Below are 18,073 nucleotides of genomic sequence, written 5' to 3' on the forward strand. Positions count from 1 at the left end.
ACTTTATCAGATTGATTTCAAAGTTTTTAACTGAGAATACTTTCCAATCTCATGACAATCAAATGCACTTTTTAAAGGTGTCTATTTTCCTTGTGAAGTTGTGCTCTACCATTGGACAGACAACTTTTAGCAGTATGTTTTAGCTTACATTTCCATGATCTGAATGCACAAAGCCCTAGCCTACGGCTGGCAAAGAAAATTTCACCTCTTTTCTTGCTTTTCTGTTGCCCACCATGTCGATCTTTCTGGCTGTTTTTAGCGTAAGCAGTCGAGCCTGTTCTACGCTGAGGCGGCATTCAGCAATCCAGTGGGCAACAACTTCCTGTAGAAACGAAAGCCAACAAGCAGGAAGTCAGTTAATGCCTCCAAGTGAGTCTGGGTAAACCTGCCCCAAGGAGGGTGCCCTTATTTCTCAGCATGTCCATGTTCAGTCAGAGACACCCTTCTGCAAACTGAAGGTAGTTTGAGGCAGGTCATCTAACTGAGGAGAAAAGAAAGAAAACACTTGACTGACAGCAATACTAGAGACAGAGAGTTCTTTTCCTGGCAGGAAAGAAGATGAAGGGGAAAAACTCCAGATTCTGGCACACTAATTTCCTGGTCAGACCCACTGCCTGCTATCCATTTTCCTGAAATCCCTTGAAAGCCTGCTTTTTACTCCCTGTTTTCCTTTACCTGCTACCAGGATGTGTGGTCATTTCTCTGTGTAACATGCCCTGCATACAAAAACTAGGGGATGAAAGAGGAGAGGAATGGGTTCTGTTTTGCTTAAGCTACTGCTGGTGGTGTGTTACACACCCAGGCGAACAGCTGCAGGGTGGTGCCTGATGCATCTGTTGGATCACACTACTGATAAATTAGTAGCTTTCTTGATCCAAACAAAGTTACTGCCTTGGCAACCCTTCCTTCCTTCTCTTGGCTAATTCCCCTCTGCAGCCAACATACCACAGTACAAAAAAAAGTGCATGTGATGCTTGTCTGTGCAACAGCTCTCTTGGAGCCTGAGACAGCCTTGGGCACACACTGCTGCCTGGAGTGTGGACGCCCCAGGAGGCATGAGCAAATAATGAGCTCAAAATATGAGCTTCAATACAAAGTCTGGGGGTTTGGCGTAGCTCAGGACAGCAAAGGTGATCTGAACCCAGGTGGAGGTGTTCAGAGACCTCTTCTCCTGACAGCTCCCAGGGCTGGTGGGCAGTGGTGACGGTCAGCTTGTTATGCAAGGCAGCCAACAGCTTCACCTCTTCCTTAGCTGTCCCAAAGCTGTGGGACCTGTGGACCCCCAGGTCTTGCCTGTGGCTTCATCAAACATCAGCTTTACCTTAACGAGCTTCTGAGAAATAGAGTGCTCCTCTTTCAACGCATTAGTTTTAGGTTGTGGTCACGAATGGAAGTTTGGCAATGACATGACTGGAAAAAGGGATATGTAAGATTATTCCTTCTGGAGCTGTACAATTTTCTATAACCTGTGCCAGACACTAATTCAGTTTCCTCTTTCCATTGCCTTTGCTTGTTTTTTCCAATAAAGTCACCCTATCTGTTGGATAAGACTGAGGAATGCATGAAATGTGATAGGCCAACTACTGCATCCTGATGGTTCCTATAAAAAGCAGACTGTCATCTTTTTATTATTCTAGCGAGCTCTCTTTCACGAAACAATACTTCAATTCCAGAGCAATATAGGATCAAAAATCCCACTCTGGCCTTGGTTTGGTCTGTACTTTCATAAGTAAGTACAAGTAATTGATTAGAGAAATAAAATTTTTAGTCAAATTTAGACCCTTGAGTGTCTAGTGATCACAAATGGAGATGTCTAGGTGACAAATTTGATACACAAAAATAGTGAATTCAGACTGGAACTACAGAAACAGAAGCTGTAGTAGGCCTGAAAAAAATACTTGTCCAAACTGATCAAAACCATGAGGGAAAGCCACGGTGACAAAATCTGTATTCAAATCCAGCAAAGGATATCCAACTCAGTGCAAAGAAAAAAAATCAATCCCATAGGTTATAGTGAAAAATGGGAGCCTCGCACTGTGGTTTTTCCCTTGCCTCCTGAGGCATTATGAACAGGAATTCAAGGTTAGGGCACATCTGTTATTAGAGTCACAAGGTTCTGAGTGGGCAACACAAAGGGCGATGGCTGGAGCATGGGAATTGAGACAAAGAGGGAACATGCTTACGTGGTGATACAGTTTCTTCCCGAAAGTCTCTCTCTGTCCTGCACGCTGGCACATGATCTGTAAAGCAGTTTCAGCTGCACCAAGGGACCTCATGCAGTGGTGAATACGGCCTGGCCCAAGCCGACCTTGAGCTATCTCAAACCCCCTGCCCTCACCTGGTTGGAAAGAAAAACAGGCACATGCAGACTTCTTGATTTCCTCTTGAAATGATCCATGGCTCTGAGCACAAGTGGCCTCATACTACTGGAGCTAGAAGCAAGCTGCTTAAAAGTTTATTTTGCAGAACTGTTGCTTGTTTACTCCAACTAGATCTATAGTGATACACAGTCAATAATACTTGCAGCAGAAAACATACTACAAGATGGTTTCTCAGAGGGTTCGATTTACCTGATTTAAGTGTTAATCTCAGATTGAAAAATACATCTATGAGATTTAGTATGAGAATCTGGGGGAAGACTTTCAGGTTTCCAGGTCCTAGTGCTACTCAAGAAAGCAAGCTCTTTCAGCAAAATAAAAATAACAGAGAGGAAGCAGAAGAAATCAGGATTTATAGCAAGTGAGTGAAGTAGAGCAGAGTTCTCTGTGACCTTCTGCAGGGAGCTGGCCTGCTCCTTTTTTTTTTTTTTCCAGTTCTGCTAAGTCTGTAGGCACCCAGGCTTGGATGGCCATGGACTACAGCAGAATGCTCTTTTAAAAGTCAGTGAAGTCTATGACAACTGGTTTTGGGGAAAGAATGCCACTGCCAGTTTCTCCTTTGCTCTACTTCAGGGAAGTGATTTTTGCAGCTACAGCTGCTCTGCTTCCTTCGCCTTTCTGCTCCAAGCAAGTTGCATTCAAGCAGCAGGTAGGCTGCTAAAGGAAGAGTGGGCTCCTCCTTACACGCGTTTGAGGCCCTGGCTCAATGACCATAGCTGTTGACAACAACTGCTGGTGATTCATAAAATAAACCACCATTTCATAAGACTTGGTTCATTGCTGTATGTATTAAAAAGGGATTAATACTGAAACTCACCCAGTATTATATTGGAGGCAGGTACTCGCACATCATTAAAGTGTATCTCAAAATGTCCCCCATGGATCTCATCTACAGAGGCAGAGAAAACCCAACAGCAGGGTAAAAACGAAGGAGGATAAAAATACAGGCCTTCAATTCCTAACTCTTTTCTATATATGCATTTTACTGATTTATTTCATATACAGTATTTAATAGTATTACTACAGCTTCTGAGACTGCTAACAAATTAATACACATATAGATGATAAATATTATCACCTACCCAGGTAGCCAAACACTGAGATGGGTCTTATCAGCTTCAGCCCTGGAGTGTCCATGGGAACAATGATCATACTGTGCTGCTTGTACCTGATCAAGAAAAAAATGCACAAGTTACAATTAATTTTGAGCCTCCCTTCTGTCCCCTCCCTCCACTGACTTTATTTTCTATCCTCAATTAAGCACCTGTATAAAGCCAGTGTTGAGATTTACCTATACTGATTGCAGCCATCCTGCCTGCATGCAGCGCGGTGTGCATCCGTCAACACTCCCTGAACCACCAGTCCACAGACGAAAACGTACTAGTGGCATCTAATGCACCACAACTGAAAAACTACTACTTCTGTCACTCCTGTGCAAGTACTCCTCTATCACCCAGCCCGTTTCCTCCCCCAGCTCCACATTTCTTTTTTGTTCTTAAAATACGTTTATCATCATCATCGTGGCTTGCCTGTAGTTTATGAAAAAAAATCCCCATGTTTAAATTCCTTCAGGATACTTAAGGTCAGTCAGTAGTCACACAGAACTGGAGGCGACATCCCGGGTCCCTGAATTCAGTCTCTGGTTCTATCAAGTGCAGTTCTGCATAATCCCACCCATGAACGTCTGTTCAGCTTCGAAGAGCTCAACAGATACCACTGTCCGTGGAGCTGCTGGACAAACCATCCTGTAGGCTGTAAGCAAGTTACTGTTTACTTCTCATGGAACCTCGCCAAATCTAGAAACTTAAGATACTTATCAGTGGAATTTGGGCTAAAATCCAACTTCGTGATACAAACGTTCCAGTTCTTCTGTATTACAAGCTGTGTGATTTTAATGGAATCAGTCACGAAGCATTTTATTCATCGCTTGCGTAAGTTTTTGTGCAAGGCAATTTTAGTTTGGAAAGAAGAGCTGAACAACATATTTCTTTAAACAAGAAGAGGGAAGTATTATATTTACACATATAGGAATGGAATAAGTAGCTCTGATTAAAGATGTGCGGATAAGTTTGTGAAAAACTTAGTAGATAACTTCAGGTCTCTGATGTGTCACTTGTACTTCTTCTGTTCAGGGAAGCTCTGAAATTTTTGGTTTTATTATCATTTAAGCAAACAATTCTTACTCATTGGTTTATATACTATACCTATGAAATAAACTGTAAGCCAGAAATAGTCATTGGTTGAACAACCGATGCAGACTAAAACTAATATGACTCCGACAGAAGTGAACCTCAAAAAATTTCCTGATGCAATTCATCACAGTTGCAGGAACACTAGAGCTAGTGCCATGGAGTGGGGGAGCATGGGATGCAAGCTGGTGACAGCAAAAAGGTTGGGAGGCTTCTGTCATCAGCAGCTGCCAGCCAAACAGGAGCTTGGTCAGCACCTTTTTTCTCTGAACAGACGCATGCACAGGTGCTAAAACTCCCCTGTAATTCACAAGCACATGCAGCTGATCAAGGCAATTAATGGTATTTCACTTAACAAAATTTTTGCAAGCAGTGACTCCTCCAGGAAAGAAGTTTTAGGTCACTCTTTGAATCTCCTAGGAATCCTTACCTGGATGCTGAGGAGGTTTTGGTTTTGCCCATTACAATTGCAACTTTGCAATTCGGGTTTCCAGCACCTTGCAAAAGTCACAAATACAAAAATAGTTTTCAATATAAAAAATCTAAACATAGAATCAAACAAAGTTTCATGAGGATAAATCTTACTCCCTTTCTTTCATGATACAGGAGCAAAAGCATGCAATCTACTGTGTTTATTCTCTGAGTAATCAGAATGAAACAAAATACATCTTATTGCTCAACATGCAAAAGGGAGTTGACTTGTGGGGAGGGGAACAATGGAAAGCCTCCAAAGCCTCCAGGATCCAGCTCCATCACTTATTCCCATGAAAAGCGAGCAAGAAGGTACTTGAAATGGAATCTAATTACTGCTGTCTCTGTTACAAATAAGCAAAGAAATAATACAAAAGCACGTCTCCAGGTGAGAACCTGCCATTTCAAAAGTAGAACTTAAAATTATCAAGGCAGATCTACGTCGGAATGAAATGTCGATCACGTTATAACCAAATTATGCATATAAGCCCATCAGAGGGTTACTAGGGTGAGTTTGCTACTACTTAACTTAACTTCTGTGGAATGAAAGTTTTTTCCCCCTTTACGCAAGTGATTTTAGTTTGCACTTCAAAGAAAGATCTGAGTGGAAATCGTTACCTGAAAATAATCCGCAAGCATTTCAAGCCATTGACAACATATTTGAGATGAGTGTTTGTAGCGTAAACCTTGCATTTTAATCCTACAAGTCCTAATGAAGATCCTACTGTTAATTAAAACGGCATCTTATTTCTAAGAGCCTTAATCCTCACTACCTTTTTCTTTAAAGGTTTCTTGGTACCAAAGCATGCTCTCATTCCTAAGTCTCACACAGACAATGAAGCCAGGGAAAAGGGGCCAGGATTATACCTGACGTATGTAACAATCAGTAAATTTTTTATTGCTATCTCAATGCAGATGACAAGCTTCACAGAGATCTGATCTGTACCAACATGGTTTGCTTTGAGGTCAGAAACAAAGATGACTTTTTAACTTCTCTGGCAGTTGTTATTACAAGGTTTGGGAACCTCTGGTCTAAACAATACAACCACTTGCCTTTGAGCTGAGCTACTTCCTCCTAAGAACAGCCACTGTGATGGCCAGGAAGTGCGATGAGATTTACTTCGTTCTGATAAACAATGTCTGTTTTGAGGGCCAGACTGCTGGCTGTTTACTTTCCTCTTTTGCAATATGCTATTCAATACATTGTTTTTAAAGCTGGGTTATATTTGTGGCCCCTGAGCTGTACGATGCTAACAAGCTAAAACATCTGAGTGAAAATCTAGGGAGTAAGAGAATCTCAGAATCCTAGAGTTTTTTAGGTCGGAAAAGACCTTGGAGATCATCGAGTCCAACCATTAAGCTAACACTGCTAAGTCCACCATTAATCCATGTCCCCAGGCACCACATCTACATGTCTTTTAAATACCTCCAGAGATGGGGACTCAACCATTTCCCTGGGCAGCCTGTTCCAATGCTTGACAACCCTTTCGGTGAAGAATTGTTTCCCAATATCCCATCTAAACCTCCCTGACACAACTGGAGGCCATTTCCTCTTGTCTTATCGCTTGTTACTTGGGAGAAGAGACCAACATCCACCTCACTACAACCTCCTTTCACATAGTTGTTGAGAGCAATAAGGTCTCCCCTGAACCTCCTTTTCTCCAGGCTAAACAATCCCAGTCCCCTCAGCTGCTCCTCCTAAGACTTGTGCTCTAGACCCCTCACCAGCTTTGTGGCCCTTCTTTGGATACACTCCAGCACCTCAATGTCTTTCTTGTAGCGAGGGGCCCTAAATCAGCTCAGTAAAACAAAAAGGCAGATCTCAAACAGCTGGCTCATTCAGGCAACTGCAACAAGCGGGTGACCAGCTCCAAAATAACACAAGATATGCTTTGCAATGTACCACGCTGCAAAGAGAAATGCTATACTCCTCTTAAGAGGTATTTGGTGCTCCTCCTTTTCCACAGAAGGTAAAGAATTGCACAAGTGGTATTTTCTAAGCCACGTTTAGCTTGGCGTGAGGTTTACAACAAAAGATATTTTGACTTTCTGGAATCTCTACAAAAACTGTTTTGTAAACAATCTTCAAGTCATATCCCTGCTTCAAAAAAAGGCAAATGTCATCAAGTTATATGAAAAAAAAACACAACAAAAAAAAACCAGAAGAAGCTTTCATATTGAACTTAGTGAGGAGTTCACTGAGAACTAGACATCTGGTTAGACGTTCTAAATCATTAGTACAAGTTTCTGGAAGGCAAACGAATACCTCTGTTTGATATGTACTTTTTCCTATCAGAACACAGCAAAGGCAGGCAGATTCCTGGCCTTTCTACTCCTTAGAGTTTGAAGTTCTGGAAACCCAAAACAAATTTCATGCAACTTTGACCCATAAATGCCAGAAAGTAGTTCTGGTCTAATGGAATGAAAGACTCCAGTGCTTTGGAAGAAATGCAGACCTGCCTGGATGGAATAAATCCCTCATTTCTAAATAGCATTTTTACATTACTTACAGAACTCAAAGAAGCTGCTGGAGGATGGAAGGAAGAGTCAGAGAAGCCTGTCATTTTGGCAGGAGTTAGAAGTAGTTTTGCAAGAAACTCTCGATTGAAAGAACAGAGATTTTAGAAGGTCAGTTTTAAGCATATTTCCATATTGATAAGCTTTTAAATAAGCTTTTTCACATATATGTCTGCACAACCTGTCCAAAACTTTTAAAATACTTTGTTGCTACATTGGGAAACATCGCAAGTTTAACGTTACGTTTAATGTTACGTTTTTTAACTCTCCATTGCACCCACATAGGCAAAGGCAACAACATTTTAAAATGTGCTTAGAGGGTTGATCACAATCCTATTAGAAGCCTAATCTTTGCTACTGGGGGTGTAATATGCTTAAGATTACTGACCTTCTCACAATCAGCTTACACAGGTTCTTTCTGGTGGAGAGAACTAAATATGGACAGTACAAGCTTCAGTTAAAGAAGCTGCCATAAACCTCTGTCGTGGTTTTTTTTGGACTGAGGGTCGAGACAAGAACCGAAAAGGAGCACCCACTAACCAAGCATGGTCTCGGGCAAAACATGACTCAGGCTTTCTTCATAAAAACAAAAACAATTTATTAACAGTTACTAAACAAAAGACAAAAGGGGAACGAAACCGGTTACTTGAGAGGAGAAAGAGAAAACAAGGCCCGATCTTAAAACAACACCTCCCCACCCCCTATTTTCCTTTCGTTCCTGGCTCTGCCTTCCCCCCAGCGGCGCAGGGAGACAGGGAATGGGGGAGTACAGGTCAGTTCATCCATGTTGTTCACTGCCGCTCCTTTCTTAAAGGAGGAGGAGTCTTTACACCATTTTTCCCTTGCTTCGGTGGATCCCCTACTCACAAAGAAAAAGTCCCCAAACTTTTCCAAAGTAAGTCCTGCCCGCAGGATTGCAATCCTCCCCATGGATCGCACCAGTTCGGGCTTTACCAGTCTCAGCCTCTTAGGGAGCTGCTGCCACTCGCGTTAGCGTGGGTCGTCCCACGGTCTCCAGATGCCTCCATGACCTCGTCGTGCATTCCATGCCCCATTATCAACAGTACCTGGTCGCGCATCCCCTGCTCCACGACCTCTCCTGGGCTCAGGCATCTCCTTCCCGACGTGGGTTTCTCCACAGGCCACGAGTGGGTCGCTGCTCCGCCGAGTACACCCTGGCTGCAGGGGGGCCGCCTGCCATCTCACACCGATTTGCAAGGGAAGCCTCAGCTCCAGCACACCTCCTCCTGCTCCATCTTTGCTGACCCGGTCGTTGTGGTTGTCTTCTCTTAGATATTAATCCTCTCTAGGGGAGCTCGGCCCGGCAGGCACCCCGGGAGCGGGGCGCTTCCCGAGCCCCCCCATGCGGCTCCCCGGCGCCATCTTGAGCACATGGCGCCGGCCCGGGCCCGAGCGGCCGCTCGGCCGGGAGCCGGGAGCGAGGGCAGCGCCCTCCTGCTCTCTCCTCGCTCCTGAGCAAAAAGCCCTTTCCCGCCCCTTTGTCCCAACTTAAATAGGGCAATTCGCAGAGGCGCCGCCTTGGCTCAACCTCCCCCGGGGGGGATGGGACTCAGATCTGGTGGCACAGGGAGCAAATCCCCTCCCCTGCCACCAGAACACCCCCCCACACATCAAACTATCACAACCTCGTTTCAGAAGCCAATAGCACTTAATTCTTGCAATCTAGTTATCTATTTTTCAGTGTCCAGTCTTCAAAATTTTGGCCAAGATGACTAAGGCAAGATAATCTGCTACTCTAAAGTCCAGCATACCTCTGACTCGTGCCATGCTGACTGCTGCCCTGGTGAGCCGGGTGGGTTGCCTCGCTGCTAAAGATCAGGGGTCTGTAGTAACGTTACAGACTTGGCAGCTTCCTAGAAAGGCACTGATAAAAGCATGTTCTGGACTATCCTGCAAGAAGAAACTGGACTGAGCAGGGTGGACAGCTGCAAGGTATTGATTGTTTTAATATGGGGATCTTCTAATGGAGAAAAAGGGATCCCCCCCAGGAGCCTGCAATAATTTCTATCCTCTAGCACAACGTATTCCATAGTTTTATCTCATCTTCTCCAGACAACACTGCTGGGCATCTGGTTCACGTATGGTAAAGATTATAATGTAGCTGCGAGCAAACTGGCTACAACCAGTAAAGACAGAGACAATACTGGAGCTCTGCAGCTAACCAGCAAGGACCGTGCAGTCCTGCCGCTGAATGCGGCTGCTAGTCATTCCCAGCTGGAGCTCAGAGTCTCCAATGAAGCCAGTGAGAAGAGCTGCTCTCAACAACATTTCACCTTCATCCCACTTTTACACAGCCATAAACGCTTCTCAGTTATACGAGATCCATTGCCGTTTGGCATTCGCTCTTATTAAATAGTTTTTGCTATTTTTGAGCCTATAGGGCCCTACTGAAATCTAGTATCACATGACATTATTCCTGTACCCTGACTGCAAGGTTCTGTCCTCCCTGCACCCTGCAAAGTTACAAAAAGCTGAATCACTGTAAGAAACAGCACAGGATCTACATGAACTGCCTTCCTACAACCTGCCTCCAGGACCTCTCAGGCACTGGTAACACAACTGTCTTTTCTGCAGGCAACACATGGAGATACTTCCCTGGGAGCTTTCTCAGTTCTACCCTGACTACTCTATCTTATGAAGGACCATATTGAGACAAAGCCCATTCAGAAGTGAGAGGTTCACTTATTTTGAAGAGATATAGCTCAGGCCTCTAAGCAACGACACAACTTGAGAGCAGCAGACATGCTGGAAGCAGCCCAAATGTCTTATCTGCCACTGTGAAGAACACCAGTGAAGAGCTGCGATAACTCAAGATGAAAACATTGCTGAAATACACACAAATATTGCAGCACTCTTTCTTTAAACTCCACTTCTTTTCCCAACTTGTTTTTCCTTCTCGTTGTGAATGCAAATCAAGCTAGAAGCATGTGGAAAACATCTGCCTGTTACATTCTTAGCTGCCCATTTTGAAAAACATATTCCAAAACAGAACCACAGACAGATGGTTAATCCAGCCATGGCAGGTGTGTCAATTTAGCCAGTGTGCCAAAAAGTAAAACCTGACCTCTCGTTTGCTCAATCTCTCTCTCTCTTGCTTGGCATCAATATTGCACTTACTGAAACTCATTACACTGCTACAGGATACAGGATAACTCAAAATAAAAGCTCTGGAAGATCATGAAAGGCTCCTCTTGCACAACAGACCAATTTGAAGCTGTAAATATGGAAATTTAAGCAAGATCCAGTCATTTTAGGAATTCTTAGCAGAGGTTAAGTCCATGTCTCAGTGCAGAAATACTAATGTCTGCATGTAAACTGCAGAACTTCTCCATCTTCCCTTTCCTGTAAAAGTATTGACTCTTTATAATTCAGACAGCACACTGCAAGTAGAAACCTCATGAATGGAATAGCATCTTTTAATTTTTCTTCTACAGTATCTGCCCGCCTTGCAGTTTCCATAGAAATATTATCAAACACTCACTCGATTACGAGTCTGACTGGTAACGTTCAAGTCCCTGAGAACTCTCCCCCAGGGTGCAGGACTATTCTACCCTGGTTGACAATTTACCACTTACTTTTACATCTTTTCCCTATCATCTTCCTGGTTTTGTTCTGTATCACATACTGAAAGAACAACATCCTCCGTCTTACAAAATGCAAACTCATCTTTCTATTGTATCCCCTAAAAAGTTATTTTAAAAGGGGATAGAAGGATCCCTGAAAACCTTGTATAGGCAGCCATCAAAAGTACAGTAGTGTCCCGAGGAAAGAATACAGTGATGCCCTGCAGATAACTCTGCCCTAGACAAATCTCCCTCTCTTTCTTTCCTTTTCAAATTTTAAATGTGTGATTTCATAAAAGCCTTTTAATTATGTAAAAAAAATATAATCAGACCTTCAGGAATAAAACAAACAATGGTGAAACAGTAAAAGAGTCTTGACCTTCCAAAGAACACTCGCATTCTGGCTGGAACAGGGAGGAATGTAGGAAACGTACGTGTTCAACACGAGAAGAGGTTCCAGGAAAGCAGGATTTTTGTTTATTTTTTCCTTGAAACTGGCAAATCAAAATGAAAGTGCAACAGACTTCCAGATGAGGGTGTGGTGCTTGAAAACAAAATGCAATGTGTCAGACCAATTCAGATCATTTCACTGAAGCACATCTCACTTGCAGTACCTGCTACTAGTCTGCTGACAAAAGGTTAGTTTTATTTTAATATTTACTGCTTTGTATACTAAGTGTGATATCTTTCTTACATACAGAAGTGCTAGGATTTACTCTTAGATAAGTTGGCTTTACACAGGCATCATTTCACAAAGGCACATGCTTATTTCCAGTCTTAAAATTAGATTTGTTCAGTAGAAGAACAGAATACTGCTTAATTAATTAAAGAAAAAAAATCAGTTTAAACTGAAGATATTAACTTCATTCAATATGCATTCAGACAATCCCATGTCAAGTTTAAACACACAGAAACACTGAATTTGTATCTACATGGAAGGCTGGAATAACTCTGCAAGAAAACATGCAAAGCTGTCTATTTGCTTCCTAGAAATCAGAACTTGGAAAGTTCTGAACTCTTTGCGTACTCGTGGGCACTTTTGTATGTGGTAAGATTCCTTTCTGTGGACAACACGCTGAGAAGTCTCCAGCTGTAAGATGCAGTGTACCCACAGCAGTTTGGTTCTGTAAGAAATTCCACGTGGGCATAAGGCAGCTCGCTGTGTGGGATGAAGACTAAACTAAGCCTGTTCAGCATTGTTCAGCAACTGACTCCCACGGGACTGCTCTGCTTTACGTAACGGGCATGTATACGTGTGCCTGAGAAACATTAACAGGAATGACATATTCAGATAGGTACGTTAGCCAAAACACAACTGTGTTTTTAAGGGAGAAATACCAACTGTTGGATTTTAGATAGCTTTGTTTCTGTCAAGAACTCGGGTCAGCCAAAAGCGTATCAGGCAGCAGAGCGCATTCCTCGTCACAGCCAAACCGCTTTGTGATACACAGACTTCCTGAAGTTTGCACTGAAATGTTTATTGATTTGCTTTCAGGCAAATTTGCCAGTGATCCAATTGGATTAAGCATTCCCAGATGGGTTCTGTAATAAGCGTTTTAGATCACAACCGAATCTGTTCAGTTTAACTTTTAATTTTCTTCTAATCTTGGCTAAGTGGATTAAACTCTCCCTGCAGCAGTTTCTCTTCTATTAAAAGAAGATACATTTGCTGCTGGTGTCTGAATCTCTCCTCAAAGAGCTACAAAGCTGCAAAAGATTACCCTTGCTGAAAAGTCCTGCTAACACAGCTTGTTAGGCACAGAACAGACGTCCCTTGCTGAGCTAATAAATAGAATTACTGTATCTTTCCATTCTGCATGCTTCATTTAGGCAATAGTAAATGACAGATTACAAGATTTAAAATAAGAGCAACCATTGTTTAAAGTTGAACAGGAAGTGTTTTGAAATGTTAACAAAATGATGCAACACAGACATTAAGGATGAAGTCAAACCAAATAGTTAATTTCTAACTAATACACTTTTGAAAAAATTTAAGATAGCAGATTCACGGAAAAAAAAAATCAAGCAAAAAAAGAAAAATATTAATTTCTTTCTATTTAATTGGTCTGCACCCTTGAATATGAGATCAATCAGTAGCTTATTTTTCCTGATAGACAGAATACATTTAAAAAAAATGTTAAGAGATACTGTTTCTAATAAAGGTTGGCAACCCTGCATTTAAACCCTTGTCTAAAAACTAGAAATGGTATTTGGAGTTTTTCAAGCTTGAAAAAGCTCTGGGGCAGAAGATCAGATAAGAATCTGCTTTCAGTATCATTGGACTCAAATTCCAAAACACTGCAGACGATAAGAAAGGAGAATATGTTTTTCATTCTCAGCTACTTTTTGCTACTGTTGTTAAGAAATCTTAAGCCCATTTATTTCAAGAAAACAGGGCACTGTAGGACTGTAGTTCACCATAGAAAGAATTTCAGCAAATTAATCAATGATGAGCACAATTACAGGAAAAGAAGAAAACACTGTAGGACATGACTTACTTAAGACACAGTCTGAAGATACAAACACTCAAACTTCAACCCTAAGCTGGCCGTGAGAATACAGCCTTAGTGTTTAGGGAGTAAATCTGTCATGAGATAGTACTTGAAAAAACAGCAGAGCTTCTGAGCTGTTTGGGTAGTTGCGGGCACTTTTGTATGTGATAAGATTCTTTTCTGTCCTAACATCCTGAGAAGTGTCCAGCTGTAAGATGCAGCGTACCCGCAGCAACTTGATTCTGTAAGAAAATCCACGTGGCTCGCTGCGTGCGATGGAGACTAAACTAAGCCCGTTCCACTGCTTTTCAGCAACTGACCCCACTGCTGTGCTTTACGTAACGGGCACATATACCTGTGCCTGAGAAACAAGCAAGCACATTCTCCCTGTGTTATACTTATGTCCCAAATTTGCCAAAATTATGATAGTAGGCACAGAATACTACTGCTTGCCTCTCAGCTTTAACCTGTTAGTATTCCTTATCCACTCTATTATAACAGCATTTACAGCCTTCACCTGGTACTCCTTTGCTTTGCAGAGGCTGTAAAGAGGACGGTGTAAGTTCAACCCTATAAAGGCAAAGACAAATTTATTTTGCAATGGAATACTGTCAAACATAACTGAGTCAGAGCAGTTTAAGCAATGACGTCTCCTCAACCGAAACATAGAAACCAATGAGGTGCACTCCAAGCATCCTGCAAACTCAAACACTGAGGCTAATGAAAACATCTCAGTTGAATCTGTTTCACTACTATGGATGTATCAGTTACCCCATTTCATGTGAGAATTTGAGACGGTCTGTTCTGCCTCCATCACTGTCTAGCTCTACTCTGATTACTTACAAATGTATTCTCTATATGCAACTTCTTTAAACTTGAGATGTATAAGCAACGCTGAGCAAGGATTTTAAGTTTCAACAAGTTTTAAAAACTTAAAGCCAGTATTACTTCTTTGGCGTTCCCTCTCCCTGCTTTTTTTTTGTGTCTTGCAGCTTTGCCATGGGCTGGGATATGAATAACTCAACTGATTACTGGATTGAGGACGAGGAGGATGATCTCAACTCTGTTATAGATTACCATACATACGAGCTTCTCTGTGAAAAAAGTGATGTGAGGAATTTCAGTAAATTATTCCTTCCTGTGTTCTATGCATTGGCTTTCACCGTTGGAGTCGCTGGAAATTCGTTAGTGGTCGCAATTTATGCCTACTGCAAGAAACCCAAGACTAAGACGGATGTGTACATCATGCATCTAGCCATTGCTGACTTGCTCTTGCTTTTTACACTCCCTTTTTGGGCTGCAAATGCAGTGCAGGGATGGGAACTTGGAAACTCAATGTGCAAGCTCGCTTCTTCTCTGTACACCATGAATTTCAGCTCTAGCATGCTGTTCCTGGCCTGTATCAGTGTGGACAGATACAAGGCCACTTCTGAAGCCCAGGGTCATAGAAGAATTCGTCAACACTGTAGCATTACCTGCCTCTGTGTCTGGCTGTCTGCCATTTTCCTCTGTATCCCCGAACTGATATTTAACCAAGTCAAGAAACATAATGACAGGAATGAATGCCTTCCTGTATTCCCAATGAACATGGAAACACTCTTAAAAGCAACCATTCAAATCCTGGAAATTATCCTGGAATTTCTGCTTCCTTTCCTAGTAATGCTGATCTGCTATTCAGCTACTGCTCGAGCAATCTTCAGATCTGCAAACGCTAAAAAATCAAGACCTTTCATGGTTCTGCTGGCAGTAGTGGCTACTTTCATTATTACTCAGCTACCTTACAACATTGTTAAGTTCTGGCGAGCCATAGATACCATCTACGTGTTGATTACTGACTGTCATGCAAGTAAAACCATAGACGTTGCACTCCAGGTCACCAAGAGCATAGCTTTGTTTCACACCTGCCTGAACCCTCTTCTCTACGCCTTTCTGGGTGCCTCTTTTAAAATGCATATTATGAAAATCGCAAAGAATTATGGATACTGGAGAAGACAACAACAGAATGGAAGACCTGAAGAAATCTCTATGACTTATGAAGACCATACTGAAGAAACAATTAGTTTCACTATATAGACTCTCCATTGCTTTCATTATCTTATATAACCAAGGGAATTATTTACTAATTCTGGGGGTATTGTTTCAGCAGCTCTCTGCCAGTCAACTTCCAGATTAATTTCTGAACCTGCAGACTAGCCAAGACACCACAGTGCAAAGTGGAACATGTTGACTGAAATTAAGCATCAGGTGAGAACTAAATACTCAAATTCCTAGAAACAACTAGAGATACTTACTAAAAAAATCAAACCAAACAAACCCCCCAAAACCACAACAAAACCCAAACACCTAAAAAAACCCCAAGATTTAAATGTAAAAGTGTCACAGTACTAGGTAATTAAATAGCAGCGTAATGAAAAATCTGTACATGTCTAAACATCTAACTAGAACAGAAGAAGAAACCATTGGCAATAAAACAGCAATACAGGAACTTTTGTACCAAAAGCTAATAATCTTGTGTTTCTCCAACTGTTTTGTAAAACTTTGAAACATTTCCCTAATAAGTCAGTTCCATTTTTTTTTCCTCAGCTGTCATTCCACAGATATCCTTGCAGCTTGAAATGAGGTATCAGTTCATGGCTGAGAACTGATAGGGGGGATGGGAGGAGGGGAAAAGCCATTCTCTGTGTGCTTCCACTCATGTACAACACTACCACCATCCTCTACAAAAATCAGTAACTCCTTCTCTTTAACTATCAAAAATGACCTTCAGCTCTCCTTTTCTGGTCACCCTAAACTTCAACAAGCCCAGCGCCCTGCGAGAGGCACATTCTAGCTCTCTGTAAATGTCATGTCAAATGTAAATGCCAAAGTAGTGCAGTTAAAGCATTAGCAGAAATGTAAGAAAAAGTAAGTTAATCTTCAGATACAGGGCCTGGAATTTCTAGACAGAATTTGTAAAATGAATCAAACATTGAAATAACTGTATTTGCTAAAATATGTGGAGATAAAATTAAATCAAAGAATACAGAAAGTGCACTGGTTGTCATTTATTCGTATCTTAATGTTTGTTTTCTTTTAGTAGGTATTGACATCTCTCATCATAGGCATTTGTTCACCAGCAAAGGCTGGAGGCCTCGCTTGATCAATGAGGGAGGTTCTGACTCCGTATGGAGCTCATGGTTGGTGGGATTTACAGCTTTTCCACGGGGAGGTACCAAAGCTGTCCCCTGTCACAGTGCTGGCGAAGATTCCAGGAAAACAGCAGTTTTCCATGGCTCTCTGGAAGCATTTCCAATATACTGACTGAATATTTTCCAATATTCCAATTAGCTTTCAAAATGAAAATGTGGTATTGCAGCATACTGCCCCAGCCTTCAAACATCCCAGGGGCTCTGACAAAATGCCTGATCTACAGCTTAGGAAAGCCAACAAGAATCTCTCATTGTTCAGACATTGTTCCTAGTTAAACAGTTATGAAGTGGAAGGAAAAGCTCTAAAATGACAGACAAGAAACAACAGTAGCATAAACAAGATACAATCCTCTTCTCTCTGGATGACAAAAGCTTAACAGAACTTCTGCCAAGTATTTTAAGAAATACTAGGGCATAAACAGATAAGGCAGAAGTGCTTGACACATGGTCTACACATACACCATAAATCTGACATGTTTAAGCCATACTGGATTTACTGTAGATGTGCAAAGCACCCTTACAGAGCATGGTAAGAAGCTTCAGTTCTTCCACAAAGCAACAGATTCCTTGCATGTGTGATTTATGATCTGTCTTCAGAGTAGTTGCACCCAGAGTGACATTCTGACCAGACTGTCAGGCTTCTGGAATTCTCAAACATCCAAGATCCTAATGTTCCACTCAAAGTAAAAAACAAACCAGAACAAAGCAAAACAAACAAACAAACCAAAACAAACCATCCAAACAAACAGAAAAAAAACAACAACAAACAAAACAAACAATCAAGCAAAAAACCCAACAACTTGGCAGAAAAGGAGACTCTAAGACAGAGCTGCATGTATATGATTCTCAAACTTCCTGTAATTGCAGTGCCTTTCGTGTGTCTGTCTTTATGCAAATCTGACTGTCCTAATTATTTTTATCAGAAATAAGTCAAACCAAATATGCTTACTCTCTTATGTTTACTCTCCTTTTCATAACTGACGTAACTAATTTTATGAATAACATTTTGTGCGTGTGACCACCTACAAACTTTCTCATTACTTCCTTAGGAACCGCAGTGCACCGTTGGGAGGCGCTGAGCCAGAACAAAGGTAGCAGCCAGCAGTTCCGTGACACTCTCAGGTCAAGGGACAAGCGACCAAGCCTTCTTTTGCTGCCGGTTTTGCAGTACTAGAAAAGAGAGCGACCGCTATCTTCTGGTGTGTCTAGGTATTGCACAAGCACACATCAGTTGGTAGCTGCCATACAACATTC

The 18,073-nt window shown here is 41.9% G+C and overlaps 2 protein-coding genes across 4 annotated transcripts in view; one reads left to right on the plus strand and one right to left on the minus strand.

Moving 5' to 3' along the window:
• Positions 1-18,073, minus strand: part of ACAD11 (acyl-CoA dehydrogenase family member 11) — a 34,159-nt gene that overhangs the window by 2,977 nt on the left and 13,109 nt on the right. For all 3 annotated transcript variants that reach the window (XR_015222272.1, XR_015222271.1, XM_086615085.1), the window contains exons 14-18: positions 4,998-5,064; positions 3,461-3,546; positions 3,196-3,267; positions 2,184-2,338; positions 206-322 (exon numbers count right to left, since the gene is read on the minus strand). Coding sequence is in view for 1 of the 3 variants with exons in the window: in XM_086615085.1 (XP_086471211.1) it covers positions 206-322; positions 2,184-2,338; positions 3,196-3,267; positions 3,461-3,546; positions 4,998-5,064 (497 nt within the window). In the remaining 2 variants the exon portion in view is untranslated. The remainder of the gene's footprint in view (positions 1-205; positions 323-2,183; positions 2,339-3,195; positions 3,268-3,460; positions 3,547-4,997; positions 5,065-18,073) is intronic.
• Positions 11,134-16,926, plus strand: ACKR4 (atypical chemokine receptor 4). The gene is made up of 2 exons (XM_009978013.2): positions 11,134-11,777; positions 14,624-16,926. The coding sequence occupies exon 2, from the start codon at positions 14,631-14,633 to the stop codon at positions 15,702-15,704; it is 1,074 nt and encodes a 357-aa protein (XP_009976315.1). The 5' UTR covers positions 11,134-11,777; positions 14,624-14,630; the 3' UTR covers positions 15,705-16,926.

This window comes from Tauraco erythrolophus, chromosome 7 (assembly GCF_009769465.1).
Source record: "Tauraco erythrolophus isolate bTauEry1 chromosome 7, bTauEry1.pri, whole genome shotgun sequence".
NCBI lineage: Eukaryota > Metazoa > Chordata > Aves > Musophagiformes > Musophagidae > Tauraco > Tauraco erythrolophus.

What these genes read in the sequence shown, in the direction of transcription:
- ACKR4 (XM_009978013.2), top strand. Translation starts at nt 14,631, where the DNA reads ATGGGCTGGGATATGAATAACTCAACTGATTACTGGATTGAGGACGAG.